The sequence below is a fragment of the Nilaparvata lugens genome, chromosome 11 (genome assembly GCF_014356525.2).
Source record: "Nilaparvata lugens isolate BPH chromosome 11, ASM1435652v1, whole genome shotgun sequence".
Taxonomy (NCBI): domain Eukaryota; kingdom Metazoa; phylum Arthropoda; class Insecta; order Hemiptera; family Delphacidae; genus Nilaparvata; species Nilaparvata lugens.
This window is the reverse complement of record NC_052514.1, coordinates 17,276,415-17,296,335: the sequence shown is the minus strand read 5'-3', so window position 1 is coordinate 17,296,335 and position 19,921 is coordinate 17,276,415. Positions and strand designations below refer to the sequence as shown.

Below are 19,921 nucleotides of genomic sequence, written 5' to 3'. Positions count from 1 at the left end.
TGGGAACACTAGGCAGTTTAGTGACTATGCATCCGGTCTTGAGAGTGTATCTATGCCGGGGACGTAGGTCAATGTGAAAGGGCCCCTACATGGCTGGGCTCTCAACACAGGGATGAGTTGTCCCACACAAGGTGGGCTCAGCTTCGTAAGCTCATATCTGTGACTGTTAATATATTCTGCCGTCCATTATACTTTTTATAGAAAACAAACAGAAAAATTGAATATGCATGGGCCTCTCGGATTCCCGCCACTATAAGACAAGACGGTCATTTGAATCATATTCCATGCATAGGAACAATGATAGGCGTTCCAAACAAAAAAAAAACATCCTCACAGTATCTCACAAACAACTTGATTTATTCAAACCAAAGATATGAAACGCTAAACAGTACATTACAGCAAATTTACCAGAGTTCAGGTTGAATAAATTAAAAAATTGAATAAAAAACTTAAAATTTAATTTGTAATTCGTTCCAGTAAACTAAAATGAAGTGAACAAAGAAAATTATTTTTCCTACAGATACCTTGAAAAGTGACCATTCTGCACTGATTGCAGGCCGCAAAGAATCACTTTTCCGCTCTAGTGCGCAAAGTATTACTTTGCGTACTCCAGATTTGCAGCATGACAACACGAAATAGTTAGTAGGTTATATTGAGCACCAGTGCAGGAAAATCAAAATTAAGTTGGTAACACTGACTGTGGTCCACCTTATAATATGGCAGTGGAGAACGGCGTTGCCTATTTATTATGTGCCTTGATTAATTTAATTATTATTATTCAATTTTAAATAAATTCATGTTTTTATTAATAATGAAATTACACAAAAAAACATTTGATGGATTTCAGGGAATTTTACTCATAATTACCCACTTTTCATATTCAATGGTAACTGTAGGAAAAATTTAATGTGAAATACGTGCGCAAAGTTCGTTTGCTGCACTCAAGAAACCAATATTCCGCACTCGCCTACGGCTCGTGCGTAAACGTTTCTTTCGGTGCAGCAAACTGTTACTTTGCGCACTAGTTGCACAAATAACTATTTCTAACAATTATACTGACAATTCAACACCTATTATATTGTTCTAATACTGTACCATGACTAAGAAAAAAGGCATTTTTTATTGACTACATGTTATTACTTACGTGAGTCTGAACAGTGGGAAACGTTTTGGGATGAGCCATAAGTTTTGCGGTTTTATTATGAACTGTTTTACTTGTATTTGGTGTTTCATGATTACCATTGGTCCTCATACCTATAGAGCAGAAATTCAATTAATATAAATGTACAACTAAAAAATTTGAATTTTCCAGTTAGTATAAAAAATTAAATGCATTAAAAATAGATATAGATTTATATTACCGCTACAAAAAATGAACTATTAAGCTATGAAAATGGATTAACTAAGGCATAGAACTTGAAAAAAATTCCAGAATATTTATTATCATTACACCAATAACAATAAAATTAACTTAAATTAATTGATGAATGTGAATAAAATTACAATATTTTGGAATAGTAAGTCACATTAAGTTGTGAATAATTTTTCAGAGTCAATGCACAAAATGGTAGCTTAGTTCCCGCATTTTCAAAAGAATTTCCAATTAGTTTACTAATGTAAACTTTGAATGAATTTACTTTGTTTGAATTTTGAATTTGTTTGTGTTTATAAATTGCATTTGATATTATTATAGCCTACAAAAGTTTATAATTCAAAATTATAAAAAAAATTTCATCTCCATGAGGTTTACATTCTCATATTCTTTATGATTACTGGAACTTGAATGAATGAATGCGGAGTGACCTGGCTGGCTCAGGTGTTGCCAAGAGGTTTCCGGTCGCACCTGATCATTTCAGGGCCTATGACATGACTGTTTTTAGGCAGCCGGAACCGAAGGTTCAACGTGTCCATACAGAACACGAACACTGAGTGACCCGAGAAAAATATTTGACTTGCCTGAGATTCGAATCCGGGGCATCTGGTTTAAAAGCCAGTGTCCTAACCACTCGACTACTGTCACTCCAGAACCAAAGTATTACCCATAGTAGATATCGAAAGAATGATATCGATGGCTCAAGATACCAAGCTGAATGATCCACATTTTCATGCAGAATATTTTGTGATATTAATGAGCTGAAAATACTCACGCATTAAACGCTCATTAAAGGCGTGGTCAGAGGCCAAACTATTGAAGAGTCCCAGAAGATATAGAGCTTAAGGAGAATTAGAGGAAATTTCAGGATGGAAATATATTGGGAAGGAATTTTTCTATGACGTTTTTAAGTACGGTCACTACAAATATAGTGGGGTCAGTACATAAATGTCTAACTATGAAACATGTAGAAATTCTCAAAGTAAACTGATAAAAATATGAACGAATGTTTTGAATACAAGCCATTAAATTCAAAGCAGAAATATTTATAAGTGACTGATACAAAATGTGCTAGGATAGTGTAATCAATATTGGTTCTGAGTGTTGTACCATTGTTCCAGTAAGGAAAAACAAAATTCTCTACCTAGATCGGACCAGGTCCTAGGTGAACTCTATAATAGAATAAGCATACATTCAAAATCAAATCCACGAATATGTAAAACCTACTCTACTATCCCAGTTAATAGAATTTTTCCTAAAAGTCGACAGTGATTCAACACCATCATGATTATGATCGTCAAACAAGAAGAACATTTTGAGATCATCATGATAAGTCTCAACAAAAAAAGCTATTAGCAGAAAATGTTGACCAATTCTTGATGAGTAGGCCTATTATTATTTCTAATATTTTGATGTAATTAAATAAGTTTTCGAATAGTCTAATTATTTTGATCCAAGCTAGAGTAGCATACTTTTTTTCAACATAGAGATGAATTTTGATGGAAAAAGGAAAGGTTATAACTTAGGTAATTAAAGAGAATGTATCCAGCTGAAACAAAATCATTAAAAATCTGCATCAATTATTATTCAAGAGAACAAAATAATTCATTGTTATGGATACTTTGTAATTCCTATTCTTTGTACACGGTAGGCCTACATATTGCCCGAGTATACCTACCTATAGGGTAGTTTGTCCTCGAACACCTTGCTCATACAAACTCATCAAAAGGAAAAATTGCAAAGCTAGTAATAATAGTAAAGCTAGTATTATCGTTATTTTAAAAATAATACACTAATTATACTGGTCATTAACTTATTGAGTACCTAAAAGTTTATCAGAGATAAACAACTAGGAGAGAACATTTTTCTCTCCTAGATGGAGGCCTATAGATTCTGTATAAGCAGAGATAAAATAATATAAGTAAGCTATTTTGTAGTCTTTCTTTCCTGGTATAGGGTAACTTATCAGTAATTGACTTTCCAAAGAATAATTAATCTAATATTGTAGTTTGAATACAAATGGATGTATCTAAAAAGTATAAGTAACTTTAGGCATAGTAACTTAGCAGATTATCAAAATAATCTTAGTATTGTATTACTTATTCAAATTATCTTTCTCATTTATCAGGTTATTTGATTGGAAAAAAGATATAAGAATACGTTTAAAGATGACAGCTATATTGAATTATTCTAGCTATCAAACTCAGGCCCGGTTGCATAAAAGCCGGTTAAATTTTAACCGTGATTAATTTCACAAAAACCAACCAGAGAAAGCGTCTTTTGATAAGACGGCTTCTCTGATTGGTTCTTGTGGAACTAATAACGTTTAAAATTTAACCGGCTTTTGTGCAACCGGCGCTTTCAGTTCACCTTTTTATAAGCTACATATCTAAAACTCTATTTTGTAAAAATAATGCAATTTCAATTAAAATTATTGTTCTAAAACAGGTCTGCATAAAAATTTCTACTACCTAGTGTTTATTTGTAGTAAATTGAGAAATGCATTTACAAATTAACAAAGCCAGCATGGTATAAGGCTAAAACGGAAATATGCACATGAATAGGTTATAACTATATCATACCTTTGAAAATGTATTTAAATTAAAAATATACCATAAACATAACCGGCTAGGGTAAATTTTATACTCAATCTGTTATTTTCTACTAGATCCATATATATTTTCAAACCGGCCGGTATAGACATAGGCTATCTGTCATGAAGTGGTAAATCACCAGTTGTCAGTTGAGTTACGACAATTTTCCATGTTCAAAACAAAAGTAGCTATCATTCAAAGAATAATTGTTGATTGTATTATATCAATTATAATTTTTGATACCTAATTACTTTTTAACTAAAATAATAAGGTAATTTGCAAAATCATGACCAAATGATGTCATGCTGACCAAAGTCGCATGTAAGTTCTGTGTACCGGTATTCTAATTTATAGTACAGTATTTCTCTACAAAATAGCCTGTAATAACAAATTTTACCTGTAAATCAGAGTTGGCTGGTCAATTTTGAAACAAATGAAAATGAAGATTTACATGAGAAGAAGTTATTACTTGAAAATAAAATTCTGATAACCTTTCACTACTCAGAAGCAGACATGAGAGTTGAGAGAGTGGGAGATGGCAGATGGGGAAGATCCAGATGGGATTATGGGAGCGACAGTGTTGTAAAAACCAGACACAAGAGTGCAGCATCTCATTGCCAGCCATACTCATGGTGCTCAAAATTCAAATATCTACATTTATATTATTTTTACAAAACTATTGAAGAATTTAAAAAATTGATATCAATTTCGAATTGATTCTACACTAGCCTACATTTATCATTGATTTTACATATACATTTTTAACTACCTTACAGTACAATAGTGAAATGCGTTTTATTTATTGATAAAATAATATCATTGAAGTCATTAAAAGTAGTGATTATCTTTTTCTGGTCATAATTAGGTTGAATAAAAATCTTTATAATTTATAAATGATGTTCATACACTCTTAGGGCTAATCTAGACTGTTTATTTTTGTGATAATGTTAGGCAACCGTTGATGGATTTGCAACTGTTGTAGGTAGGAGTTTTTGATAAAATAACAATACAGTAACATCATCAAACAAAATATTCTGTAATTCCCTAAGAAGTTGTTAGTTCTTTCCACAGACAATAAAGGTCCTTCATAAGGATGAAATTTCAAAATGAGAATTCACATAAGAGAAAGAACTAAGAAAGAAACAAAGAGACAAAAGAAACTATAAGACTAGACACAAAGAAATTAAGAGAAAATACTACAAAAAATCATTTGAAATGGTATGTATGGAATGAAATTGCTGAGAATTCAAACGATTTGTTTTAGATTCGCCAGTAACATTTGTAGGATTTTTATTAAAAATTGTTTTTTAAAAATGCTGAACATTTTTATGTCACTCACTTCTATGTAGTGTTGATGGTTAATTTGCTATGACGGCTCAAAGTTGCGGGCATTTTGACGTTTGAATGCATGTTAAGAAGCCTACTATAGAAACTTTTGATAAACAGTTGAATAATTATGAAAAAGATAATCTCAGTTTCTTTCTCATTGGGTGTGACTCTGAGTGGCGAGGTCAGTCATAGAGACGTTCATTGTTGCTGATCGAAGAAGAGATTTTCCTACCCGACAATTTAAAATTTCCTATTTTAAAACTCCATTATTTACAATGATGAAGCAATTATAACCATGTATGATTGAAATTTTGCGACTATGTTCAAAAAGGCATTCTCAGTTTTTGGTAAGATAGGTGAATATACTTGAGAAAATCAAAATGAGGAGAGGTTGTGGAAAATGTATCCTCTCAGATTCCCTTTAAACTATTACATGGATAAAATTACTATTTAAGAGTTATACCCATTTGAAACATCCTTTTTTTGTATTTCATAATAATTCATCATAATCAATAGCCTCTGAATAAATACTAGATGAAAAGATGTCTTTGAATTTGATTTTGGACAATTCAATCTAGAAGCTTGGTTGTTGTATCTCATTTATCTTCAACATTTTTTCCAATTATAAATTCAACAGTATTTAATAAGATGAATTCAGATTAGGCAGATTAGTTTAGAATAATCAGATTAGTCGAGTATCCTCTACATAAAATTCATTTATACATCAACACCTGATAATAATTGAACATCGAGCAATTATTCCAATGATTCAGATTTCCAAAAATGAACCTGATAATGTGCTAGAATTCAGTTTGTCTCGAGTTGAGATAAATATAATTATTAAAACAACAGTTAAATGAATATTAGTTCTTCTTTTCTCAATCATTGGATTAGTGAATATAAATTGTATCAGTTAGACCAAGCGTTGATAAAAAAGGTAGACGGGGTGGTGGAGGTTAACTGGAGCTTCCATAAAATGTTAAATACAACAACATGTCAGACAGACTTGAGCTTTCCAGTAAAAGTAATCACTGACTGATTACTGACTAGGCTCTAGGTAGGCCTACTGCTGAATGCCTGCCTGAGCGGGCTGTGCAATAATATCCAGAAATATTATTGTATGGGTCATCGAGTTTGTATGTACAACGGTGAGCGAAGAGCGAGAGAGAGAATAAGAGTAAGAACTGACTTCTATATTTTCTCTCAAAAGTCTGTGGAGCTGTCGCCGAGTTGAGGAGGGACCTGGGTAGGCATTGGTAGGGAGAGGTTGAGTGTGTGTATAAATGCGTTTGCTAGCCCCTTCGCGTATGTGCACTGTACACACTCACATCGCAAGCCACCCTGATTTTATGTGATTTCAGGTGTCTTTCCAGTTTAAAAACGCTTTAAAATTTTCCATTGAAGTTTTTTTTTAATACATTCATAGTAGGCCTACATCATTGGCTTTGTTCTGATATGCGTTTTTTCGCGATGTCAAAATAAACAAGTTATCGAATTTACAAAAAAAGTAACTTTTTTATTTGTGAACGATATGGGGAATGAAATGTTTTAGTTTGGAAGGATAGGTACATTTTTTGAAAATAAAAGAGTAGTTCTGTTAATATAGTTTAGGTTAACCAATTAAAATAAAAAAGTGTTCCGACGAACAGCAATAAGGAATGGAAGTTTTAAAAACTGATAGGCTACAGCTTGATTACCGCATCGTTACCTTCCGTATAGGTTACCTGCAATTGAGAATAAAATTATCAAAATTTTCATACTGTAGCCTATCGTATATTATTTGTATAGACCTATTTCAACAAAATAATAATATTTTATTTTGACATTATTTTTTTACAGTTATTCATTTTTAAAGAACGTTTTAAAATTTACGATAATTTTTTCATTTAATTTAAGATTCATCAACATTATAATAATTTATAAAAAAGTCTACTAGGGTTCAGTAAAGGAATAAAAAATTCCTATAAATAATATAATTTAAGTTATATTTTATTCAAGAAAATATATTTTCCAGTGATTTAATACCATAGCCTAATGAATTTTCACAATCGAGATTAAATTTTGTGAATGAATTATAGCCTATCTCTCTCTACATTAGCCTATTGAAAAAAGATTTGGCAACGTTGTGCGGAGGTAGAAAAGATGAGCGCTATCTGCTTTGTCGAATGATAAACAAGGATAGCAACACCTCGATGAAATACTGACATTATAACGTGGACCTCATGTAATAAATAATTATTTATCTTGAAGAGACTTTAACCTTATTTTGGACATTCAAGATGAAATTTTCATCTTAATTTGTCTTAATGTATATTTTTTATTTCTCTCACAATTCCTATTTTTTCAATAATATGGATATTTTCACAAAAATTAATAAATACCTGTACAGTTTAAACTAATGTACCTAGAATAGATGTATTCTTGGTACCTTGGTTGAAACTCTGTTGTACACAAAGAGATTAAGGTCTTTGGTTGTACACCGAATGCGGAATGAATAACGCGAATATGGCCTAACGGTTGGACTGGATTATTTTCGGTTCCCGTATCTCAACTCCCATGTGGTCTAGTGGCTAGGATATCTGGCTTTCACCCAGAAGGCCCGGGTTCGATTCCCGGCATGGGAAACATTTTTGTCATAATTTTAGTAACGAATCGTCTTTCCAGCATACTTTTAAAATTGTAATTTTCATTACGGTGATAAAACATTGAGCTTTAATAATACTTTTTTCAAACTCATACATAACTCCATATACACTGTATTCCATTTGATTGTAGGAAAGGATTCTATTTTAATTAGGCTACCTGTGTACCATTCTTCACGGAAAATGTATTAAATTTTTCAGATCTAAGATTATTTGATGTCAAATTGATAAACTACGATAATGATGTCAGCGCCTATGCTAGTGATTATTCAATCAAATATAAAAGTTTTCAATTATTTACTTAATATCTGACTGCATGTCGTGTTTAAATACATAAAAAAAGTGTGCAAATATCACACTATCAAGCTATCACTTATCAATTTTGGACGATGGCCTACATTTTTTTTCTTTAATGATGTTGCTTGCTAACTTTTGGTCTTAGATATTCCGTATAACTTTTGCCAATAGACATTACAATTCACAGTGGGGCAGTCAATCAGCAAACATGTTGATTAATTTGCGTGTTCACGAATTCAGTGGTGGTCGATCAAAATCTTTCATGTTTCTGAATCTATATTTTTACTTCTCATTGAGGAACAATTATCTCAAAACAACATACATTTGGACTTTCAATTGAAGCGTGTTTTTACTTTCCTTGCCCTATTACCATAGGTAAGGAAAGTATTGCTTTCCGAAAAAAATTAAGGTACCCCAATTTCTAAATTTCTATAGGCCTACGTTTCAAGGTCCCCTGAGTCCAAAAAAGTGGTTTTTGGGTATTGGTCTGTATGTGTGTGTGTGTGTGTGTGTGTGTGTGTGTGTGTGTGTGTGTGTGTGTGTGTGTGTGTGTATGAGTGTATGTGCGTCTGTGTACACGATATCTCATCTCCCAATTAACGGAATGACTTGAAATTTGGAACTTAAGGTCCTTCCACTATAAGGATCCAACACGAACAATTTCGATCAAATGCAATCTAAGATGAAGGCTAAAATGGCAAAAATGTTGTCAAAAACAGGGTTTTTCGCGATTTTCTCAAAAACGGCTCCAACGATTTTGATCAAATTCATACCTAAAATAGTCATTGTTTAGCTCTATCAACTGCCATTAGTCCCATATCTGTAAAAATTCCAGGAGCTCCGCCCCATCTATGCAAAGTTTGATTTTAGATTCCCAATTATCAGGCTTCAGATACAATTTAAAACAAAAAATCAAGTGGAAAAGATTCAGCATGAAAGTCTCTACAATTTATGTTTAGTAACATTTGTTGCATTGTTAAATTCTGACAATTTTCACCTAAAATTGAAAATAAGCTCGAAATTTGAGAAAATTTGATTATTCAATTGCAAACTGTTGGCAACTGTTGATTCTATTAAATGATTCACTATGAAGAGATAGCAGACCTCATGTGTCTCCAGCCTTATAGTCCTGTCACTAGCTGGCTCAGATCTTAGAATAGTAGCCTTGAAATGCGTGAGCACTAACGTCAGGTGATCAATTTCCATAACGGCAAGGAAAGTTGTGTGAGTGCGCCACACCAGATTTTTTGTTTTGCTTGTGTAAATGAAATGAATAAATAAATTCATAGAAACCAAATTCATTTCAGCACGAGGCAAATAAGTTGCCAATAAGGAAACCTTCAATGAAATGCTATGATATAGGGAATAATAATCAAGTTATCAAAATTATAATTATGTCAAGAGTTAGCTGAGGAAAAATAAATAGGTCTATATGATTCAAATTTTTTTTATCATAACCGGAACTTTTGTTTCATAGCCATAAACAAAAATGCCTGTAGTGTATTTTCATTAATAATAGATATGAAGATTTTATTTATAGAACTAAGTTGCTCGCGTTTGAATAATTTTGATTACAATATGCCAATGGATGGTTATTATTGTTCAAGTCGTAACTATTTATTTATCAAATTCTTACTATAAATTTAATTTTAGATCAGATATTTGAACATCCTCCATCCTGATTTAATAGGACTAATACTTAGTCTATAAGAGAATAATTGATATAAGTGGGACAATCAATAAAAAATGTATTTATGTTAAAAAAACAACTGAAATAGTATATTTTCAATCTCCTGTAACATTTTACAATACTATTATTTAATAAAATATATTCATAGAGAAGGCACAAACCGATTTACATTTCAATAATATTATATAACTTTTCACATGTTTTTTACATAATATCAACACACATTATTCCATAATTATACTATCGCAATATATATAATACATTATGTAATAAAATAAATAGCTCAACGATATCAGAAAAAATGTCATACTCTATTCGTATTTTACAATGATATAATGCACTATACAAAGCTTACATATTAAACTACACTTTCTTATGATATATATGTTCAAAATAATTTGGTCGACAATCGATTGAACTCAACGGACAAAAACTTTTTCAATGTACAGTGTTCTCATCCCAATCACATAACAAATTCCAAATAAATAAACTCATCATCTTTTCAATTAATTACCCATCACAAAATTGCTTGGTTAATACATTTGAAAAAGATTAAAATGTTGTTTAAAATAATGATTAAAACATATATATATTATTTAATGATGAAATAACAGGGATAAAAACGAGAAAAAAGAGAAATGAAATAAAACTCACTACAAGGGCTAAAAGATTTTCAAGCTTCAAATATGTGTTAAAATAAAAACCAATTCTTCCGTTGTGTGGAGTAAAGGGTGTTGAATGAACAATATTCAATCAAAATATTGTTTCTTGGGAAACTCAAGAAGTACAAAATTACATTTCATAATCTGGAGAGATCCACAGTAAACACCAATAATGATGAAAGATCTTTTAAATTGTCGATGAATTATTACCATAGTATTGACCATACAATAGTAGTGAATTTGTGAGCATTGGCATCTCATCCAGATAGGTTGAAATTGGAATAATAAAAAAGTAGGTTGAATTTGTACTAATAAAAAACAATGTGATTTCTCATAAGTGAGTTTTGCAGTTGCAATAATCAAATTCAATCTACAAGTTTAAAAAGGTAATAAAAAGGGCCTATTCACTTTGAATGTATTATCAAAGAAATGGCTCTACTATCACAGCTCCATATAGCTTTTAAAATAAAAAATATGATTCATACAACATGGTATGAAAAAATTTCGGTTAATTAAAAAAACTGTTATAAATATTTTGTTTCTAATGCTATCTTTTCTTAGATTACACACAATATCAGATCTTGTTAGAATATTTCATCATAAATTTCACAATCTATGAATCTATGATAATAGACATCTGACTTAACAAGGTCTATTTTATGTATCATGTACTCAACAAATTAAAACCATCACAATACAGTCATTAAAGCATTAAGTGATATTCATTATTATTTCTAGACAGAATATTTTCGAATTACAAGAAGAGAGTTATTAGTGATAAGCATATTCTATTAAAGTTTCATTGGTTTTTATTTTAAAATTCATTCATCCTTATCATATTGTTTCAAAATTTATTGATACATTCTTTGATAATTGGAATAATTTCAATGTGAGAAGGTTTAATTTGAACAGAATGGATGTCTTCAAGACGTCAAGGCACCACAAATATGTTAGGATGATAATTCAATGATATGAATGTGTAGATATAAAATATTTAAATATTTGTGATGTATTAAAAAAGTGAAAGCTTATTTAAGAGCTGAATATCATATTAAAATTGTTTTAAAAATTGATAATAGATCTTAATCCATTATAGGGCCTACTTGTGAATAATATATATTTTTCCTCATCATCAAATCATAAAAATTGATAGTGAGGGAAAAATGTCATGTTTTATAAATATGCATTATTTTGTTGCGAAATGCATTAACAAAATATGCAGCAAGTACATTTTAATCTTAGTGACTGTTTGAAACGTTTTGACAATTATTTCTATAGTAAACAGTTTTGATTATGCGGCATTCATCTGAAAATCACATTAAATTTATTGTTTTGTTACAGTGGATATTACATTTTATACAATAATAGAAGTTCTTCTATTTACATCCCCAAACTTTTCATTATTGTGTTCTTAGTAGATTTCAACTACGGTAATCTTTTTCTCTGTAAACTGTGATGTGTGATTAGTGTATCATACTATGTTTGAAGAGTATTGATTGGTACATGCAATTCTTACAAATTCATCCCTAAAAAGGATTTTTGAAAATGATTGGCAAAAGCATAGTATTATATTGATACATTTATTATATAGCGTGTTCCGATACATGTGAAATACCTAGCTTTCATAAAGCTATTCTGATAACAACATTGCAAGTGGTAAAATTGAAATTCCATCGCATAAAAAAATAATGGATGAAACGTTACAATAGTATAAATGAAGAAACAGCTCTCGCTTCTAAACTAAAAACTCGTTATAACCTATATAACATAAAAAAATATTTTCTTTGACATTCGTAAAAATGAAAATAAAACTCTGCCGCAATAAAAAAAATGTAACGGAAAGGAAAAAAATCACAACTATTGTGATATGCTAATTGACAAAGTTATGTTGGTTCAAGCTTGAGGTTGAAGCTTGAGGTTAAAGCCTGTTGCCTGTCGATGAAACAATGACAATAATTCTATACTACATTAACATGATTGTATTTGAAAAAATAGGAGATTATCCTACCAAAACTTGTATAACAAACTATGAAAGTGGATGTACCTCAAAAGTGATGTAGCGTGTTATTGTTTGAATTCTATATTATTTGTGCTTAATTATTTTAAATATATTTTCATTATTGTTCTCTAGATGAAAAACTGTAGGTTCACGGAGTAGAAATGTAGGTGAGTTTATAGAAGTAGTCGAATACTTCAATTTATTGATACAGTAAATGAAATATACCAAAATATATTTCTCTGAAGATTATGTGGAGATGACCTCATAAAAAACCAGAATAGGGTTCTAGGATAAAATAAATTCTACACTGTAGAATTTCAAGAATCTAACTTCTTTAAAATGTCAAAGATAATTTGAAAACTGAGTCAAAGTTGATTGACTAGGAGTGTTTTCGTACAAAGTTCACGTCGATCCACCAATAATTCTGGTGAATTAGATTTTTTGATTTTCTTCATTGCTGGAGAGGCTGAGCATTATCAGGTGATCGAGAAGTTCATCAACATCCATTTTTGTGCATAGCAGCCGAACAATTGTTGATCATTCGGCCGGTTTATTGTGAACTCGGGGATAAAGCTGTGGACAAAATGAATAGAATTAATATAGAAACTATAACACAGGTACAATATATTATAGTAAAGTAAAGTACAGTACAATACAGTACAATGTAGAGTGAAATATCAATCATTATTAATACCAAGGGCTACGTAAATTGAAAGAAATAAAATAGAATATGTATACCATTTTTTACTTTCCTTGCCATATTATCAATGGTAAGGAAATATATGGTTTTCCGTAAAAAATTAAGGTACTCCAATTTCTATACGTTTCAAGGCCCCCTGAGTCCAAAAAAGTGGTTCTTGGGTATTGGTCTGTATGTTTTGATTTTGATCAAATGAATACCTAGAATAGTCATTGATAAGCTCTATCAACTGCCACAAGTCCAATATATGTAAAAATTTCAGGAGCTCCACCCCATCTATGCAGAGTTTGATTTTAGATTCCCAATTATCAGGCTTCAGATACAATTTCGACAAAAAAAATCAAGTGGAAAAGATTCAGCATGAAAGTCTCTACAATTTATGTTTAGTAACATTTGTTGCATTGTTAAATTCTGACAATTTTCACCTAAAATTGAAAATAAGCTGGAAATTCGAAAAAATGTGATTATTCAAACTGTTTGCAACTGTTGATTCTATTACATCATTTACTATGAAGAGATAGCAGACCTCGTGTGTCTCCAACGTTATTATCCTGTCACCACCTGGCTAAGATCTTTGAATAGTAGACTTGAGATGCGCGTGAACACTAGTGTAAGGTGATCAATTTTCATAACGGCAAGGAAAGTTGTGTGAGTGCGCCACACCAGATTTTTTGTTTTGCTTGTGTAAATGAAATGAATAAATAAATTCATAGAAACCAAATTCATTTCAGCACGAGGCAAATAAGTTGCCAATAAGGAAACCTTCAATGAAATGCTATGATATAGGGAATAATAATCAAGTTATCAAAATTATAATTATGTCAAGAGTTAGCTGAGGAAAAATAAATAGGTCTATATGATTCAAATTTTTTTCATCATAACCGGAACTTTTGTTTCATAGCCATAAACAAAAATGCCTGTAGTGTATTTTCATTAATAGTGCTACTGCTATTATGATTGTAGTTACGATTTGTTATCAGGGCTCTTATCACACTCGTCCTTTCAATGTCGTTAACAGTAACTTCAAGTGATTTTCTTTCTTTCTATTTGCGAAATTGATTCTCTCCCTATTAGTATTCTTTTTTTTCTCAGAGGGAGGTGTGGTTTATAATTCCCCGCTTAGGGTTGGGAGGCTTGGGCTGTTTGTGGTCCGTGGTGCTATTTGAATAAATAAATAAGTTTAGTTAATTTTTTTTTTTTTTTTAATCTTTCTCAGTCTCTCTCTTGTTCTCCATCTTTCGTATTCTTCTTTCATCTTCACTTTCTACTCATCATACTATTTCTTTTTCTCTCTCTCTCTCTCTCGCTCTTTCTCTCTCTTCATAGTTTCATAAATTATTCTGGATTTTAATATTCTTTATCAGAATGTAAGAGGACTTCGCTCCAAAATTCCATGTTTTTCCCGGGAGGTATTGAAGTGTGATGCTGACGCAATAATTCTCACTGAAACTTGGTTACACGATGGGATTCATAATGATGAATTATTTGATGAGCGTTATACTGTTTTTCGTAAGGATAGGCCGGGCAATCTAGGTTTGAGGGGAGGTGGGGTTCTGATTGCTGTGCGTAGCTCATTGAATGCAACTTTATTGTCTGATTTATCGTCACCTAATTTTGAATCAATTTGGATCAAGATTTCATTAAATAATGCACAATATTACATAAATTCTGTTTACTTTAAACCATCGACTTCATTTGAAACCTACCTTCAATATTTTGAGTTGGTTGAATCTTTTAATGATATTTTTGATGGTAATGTGTTAATTGTTGGAGACTGGAATATCCCAGAAATCAATTGCTCCGATTTTGATTTCAGTGGCGGTTCTCGTCTGGCGGTCGCTTTGGGTCAGTTCATGGGGGTGCTTGGTTTGGAGTCTCGTAATGTGGTTTTGAATGGTAATGGTCGAACCTTGGATCTAGTTTTGAGCTCGTTTGATGTTGAGGTGGTGAGATCTGATGATTTTCTTGTGGCTGAGGATAGCCATCATCCAACTCTTTCTGTTTCTTTTCCAATAATTTGCGCTGGATCTGATCACCTATGTGATGAAGTGGAATAATAGAGTTTTCATTGGCAATGACATTTCGGATGGTTTTGCTGAATACTTTTCATCTGTATTTAGCAAAAGTGACAGTAACACTGAAGCACGAGACAACCTGATCAATCACTCTCCTTTTCACATTGATGCAATCTCGTCAGATGATATTTATTTATCCATAAGAAGTCTCAAGGGGGTAGGATCAGTTGGCCCTGATGGTATCCCACCTTATATTGTCAAGGGTTGCTGTGAATTGTTTTTGGAACCACTTAAATTCATTTTCAATTTAGCACTAAAGACATCTACGTTCCCTGATCTGTGGAAGCAGGCCAAAGTGATTCCAATTTTCAAAGCTGGTAGTAGACAAGCTATCAATAACTACAGGCCCATTTCTATAATAAACTGTTTTGCTAAAGTTTTTGAAAAATGTATTTATAAGAAAATCTTTGGTCATGTTAAACCATTACTGACTGAACATCAGCATGGGTTTTTGCCTGGGAGATCTACTGTCACCAATTTGTTGCATTTCCGAAGTGAGGTATCAGCCTATCTTGATAGGGGTTTGCGTGTTGATACTGTGTACACTGATTTTTCTAAAGCTTTTGACACTCTGAGCCACAAGGTGTTGTGCAATAAATTGTCACTCTTTGGATTTTCCATTCCAAGTGTTGGGCTTATCTCCTCGTATCTGTCTGACCGAGTTCAATCTGTTTCTTTTGGTGGTAACCAGTCTAAATTCTATACTAGTTCGTCAGGCGTTCCGCAGGGTTCTAATCTGGGTCCTCTACTCTTCCTGCTATTCATAAATGATTTGCCTGGAGTCCTAAAGCATTCTTCTTGCCTTCTCTATGCCGATGATGTAAAAATCTACAAGGTGATTGAGTCGGAGGATGATTGTCGAATGCTTCAGAGTGATGTGGATGGCTTATTTTACTGATGCAGTGAAAACCAGCTGAAGATCAACATTGATAAATGCGCTACTGTAACTTTCACAAGGCAGAGAGACCCCCAGGTTCCTGTTTATACTATCAATAATCTAGTAGTCAAGCGTGTTGATCAATTTAAGGACCTTGGAGTGTATTTTGATTCTGAGCTTAAGTTTCATTTTCATTTGAGAAATTTATGCTCCAAGGCGTGCCAGCAAATAGGTTTTATTCGCAGAACTTGCTCTCATTTCAATGAAATTTCAGTTCTTATTCTGTTGTACAACTCACTTGTTAAAAGTTTGCTCAATTATTGCTCCGAGGTGTGGCATCCTTATCTAGTTTCTCAGAGTGTGGAGATTGAGAAAATCCAGAATAATTTTTTAAGATTTTTGTACTTTAAACACTTCAATGCAGTTTGTCCTTTCAATTACCCAACTTCTGATCTGAGAGTAATGTTTCAAATGCAATCCCTTGGGGCATCGCGTAACTGCAGATTGCTTGTATTCCTGTATAATCTTTTAAATGGAAGGATTGATTCTTCTTACCTTCTTTCTTTGCTTAACATCTATGTCCCCCAAGTGGCTCGGCGTTCCAGTTTTAGGTTCCAGCTTCCTCAGTGCAGAACCAATAATCACTATAATTCTCCAGTTAATCGTATGATGTGTCTTTTTAATCTTTGTGGAGCTCATCTTGATCCTTTTCATTTGTCAACTTTGCAGTTCAAGAAAGCTTGTGCAGCCCTATACCCGCCATCTTTCCGCCGGTAATTCTATGTAGGTTATTATCTTTTTTTTTGAATCTTCTTTTCTCTTCACCCTGGTCTCCATAGTCATCATCATCATCTTCATTGTCAGAATCATCTCCAGCATCATCATCATCATCATCAGCATCTTCATCTCTCATAAAATTTATATAAATTTCCTCTTATTAGTAATGATTTTATTTTTGCATCTCTTTTTTTCAATTAATTTTATCTAAATTCGCATTATATTATTCAGATTTTGATTATCATTTTATTATTTTTATTTTATTTTATTAGTTAATTTTTTTTTTTTAGTTTATCACGCTTAGTTTTATAACTTTCTTCAGTTTTGTAGTTTGCTTTTTTGTTATTTTTATTATTTCCAGGAGTATATTTTATTTATTGTGTTAAATTATATATTTTTAAGAAATTGATGTATTTTCTATTGTTTTGATTGGGGTGCAATTTTTGGGGCTTGCCCTGTATGCGCCCATATTGTAATTAAATAAATAAATAAATAAATAAATAATAATAGATATGAAGATTTTATTTATAGAACTAAGTTGCTCGCGTTTGAATAATTTTGATTACAATATGCCAATGGATGGTTATTCTTGTTCAAGTCGTAACTGTTTATTTATTAAATTCTTACTATAAATTTAATTTTAGATCAGATATTTAAATATCCTCCATCCTGATTTAATAGGATTAATACCTATAAAAGAATAATTGATATAAGTGGAACAATCAATAAAAAATGCATTTATGTTAAAAAACCAACTTAAATAGTATATTTTCAATCTCCTGTAACATTTTACAATACTATTATTTAATAAAATATTTTCATAGAGAAGGCACAAACCGATTTTTAGAAATCATCTTCTACTTCTTCTTACAAAACAATAAACTTTTTTGAATTATAGAAATATTAAAGCTTCATTTAAAACTCTATACATTTCGGGAGATTCATCCAACCTCAAATGCAGTTCAAAATTGTGAGTTACTGTAATAAGTAGTGAGTTAACGGATATGTGTAGTTTTATCTCTTTTTCTTTCAATCTGTGAACCATAAATGGTTTGAAAACTTGAGTGGTTTTTATTGGCACTATTAAATTGATACTTACATTCACACAACATTTACAAAAAACTTAAAAGTATATAATATAAAAACTTAATGTTACAATAGGTGATAGCCTAGTAACAATTATCAATAAAATTCTATTCTATTCTAAAAATAGGATGGAAATACATACCCCTAACAGATTTCGTGGCACATAACCCTCACGATCACCCAGCCTGGTCCACCACCATTCACGCTCCCACTCGTCACCCTTCCTGAGCACCACCAGGCGGTCACCCTCGCCGAATGACAGCTCGTCCGCCTGGTGCGCCTCGTAGCTGAACACCGCAAACACCGCCCCGTTGTTCAGAATGCCCAGCTTCTCCTGCACACCTACGAATTAAGCAAATCCAGATTAGATATTAGAGTTTATTGGATAACTTACAGTTCAGTGTAAGGATAAAAATGAAGGAACCTAACATTACTACTTACTTGTTCAATGAAAGCTTATAGCCTATAGCTTACTATAGTCAAAAACAAAATTGTCCAACAAGTAATTGTTTAGTATTATTAACAGTACATGCAATAGATAAGCTCTTCAATCCATTCTCCTATTTAGTACTGGAATTTATGATATGATTCGAATTTGTAGTGGAATGTGGTTGTCTAGTTCTTGAAAATGTCCCTAGTTAAAGTTCTGACAAATCATATAATAAAATAAATAAATAATGCAATATTGTATATTTTTTACAACTTTATGAATTTTCACGTGACTTTTGCTATCACTACTGCACTTTATATAAGTTTACTGCTAATAAAATAAACTCTTTAATCCTACTTTCAATCATGAAGTGCTTGTTAATGATCACTTTTTCAATACTCAAGTACTCAAGGTATGACAGAGATGTCTGAATTTAATAAATACCGGTAAAAGCTAATAGATTTATTCATTAAACCCAGACTGCTATGTCATAGCTTAAATATTGAGAAAGCGATAATGAAATGTACCTTATATTATCTGAATAGTATTAATTCATTATCGTACTCGTATCATATAGCTTGTGAATGATTGATTTTGTTGTGCCTTGTTTTGAATTTCATCTAATTTTCAATTTCGGCAGATTTGGCCAAATTGGAAATAACCTTAATTGTCATCTATAATAAAAATAATGATACTAATAATTACCATATCAAACATTATCTATGTTTGAACATTATACATCGAGTATAACAACATTCCATACGGTACTTAAATTATATATTGTATACTTGAAGTAAGTCAGTTTTGTTTTCTACTGTAATCTTGCCCCAAGTGTATAGTTTAAGGGGTTCATGATAATCAATATTATAAGTTATAATTCAATATTATGAGGGAAGTTGGAAACGATTTCTAGTTTGAACAGAATTAGAAATTTATAATAACAAGTTTAACCAGATTTCTCCTTCAACTACTTTATCACAAATGAAACATATTCCATCTTATCTGAATAGTGATAGTTCATGATAGCTATCTAACTTGGGAATGATTGATTTCGTTGTGTCTTGTTTTGAACTTGGTCTAATTTTTAACTTATCAAGAGTAATAATTATCATCAAACAATATGGACATTACTGAACATATTGGCATCAAGTAATTCATATGGTACTGTATCTTGCCCAAAAAATACAATTTTTAACGATTTCTAGTTGGAACAAAATTTGAAATTCATAATAACAAAGATATAAAACATAGATATGCGTAACAAACAGATTTCAGACTATGTATGCAACCTTATATCTAAAATACGGAGAGGAATAGCACAAGGTCATCTTATTTTTCCTTTCCCTACCATTTTAATGATGTAGGCTACTTGTAAGAAATTAAGAATAAAG

General features: G+C 31.7%; 2 protein-coding genes and 1 non-coding gene across 16 annotated transcripts in view; 1 reads left to right on the top strand and 2 right to left on the bottom strand.

The window, feature by feature from the left end:
• The window catches only part of LOC111057854 (sex-determining region Y protein), a 124,813-nt gene extending 120,313 nt beyond the window's left edge, over positions 1 to 4,500 (bottom strand). For 2 of the 5 annotated variants that reach the window (XR_005572474.1, XM_039437722.1), the window contains exons 1-3: positions 4,364 to 4,500; positions 2,845 to 2,921; positions 1,145 to 1,254 (exon numbers count right to left, since the gene is read on the bottom strand). Coding sequence is in view for 3 of the 5 variants with exons in the window: in XM_039437722.1 (XP_039293656.1) it covers positions 1,145 to 1,254; positions 2,845 to 2,857 (123 nt within the window). In the remaining 2 variants the exon portion in view is untranslated. Of the gene's footprint in view, positions 1 to 1,144; positions 1,255 to 2,147; positions 2,922 to 4,363 lie in introns of all 5 variants that reach the window. The other 3 variants (XM_039437723.1, XR_005572475.1, XM_039437724.1) reach the window with 3 other exon arrangements.
• A 3,347-nt stretch (positions 4,501 to 7,847) lies between these two features.
• On the top strand, positions 7,848 to 7,919 carry Trnae-uuc. The gene has a single exon. It is a non-coding gene; the product is annotated as a tRNA-Glu (tRNA).
• Positions 7,920 to 10,661: 2,742 nt separating this feature from the next.
• The window catches only part of LOC111057853 (apoptosis-stimulating of p53 protein 1), a 376,427-nt gene continuing 367,167 nt past the window's right edge, over positions 10,662 to 19,921 (bottom strand). For all 10 annotated transcript variants that reach the window (XM_039437713.1, XM_039437710.1, XM_039437716.1 and 7 more), the window contains 2 exons: positions 18,243 to 18,442; positions 10,662 to 13,158 (listed from right to left, as the gene is read on the bottom strand). In XM_039437713.1, coding sequence (XP_039293647.1) covers positions 13,123 to 13,158; positions 18,243 to 18,442 — 236 coding nt within the window. In that variant the 3' untranslated portion in view covers positions 10,662 to 13,122. The remainder of the gene's footprint in view (positions 13,159 to 18,242; positions 18,443 to 19,921) is intronic.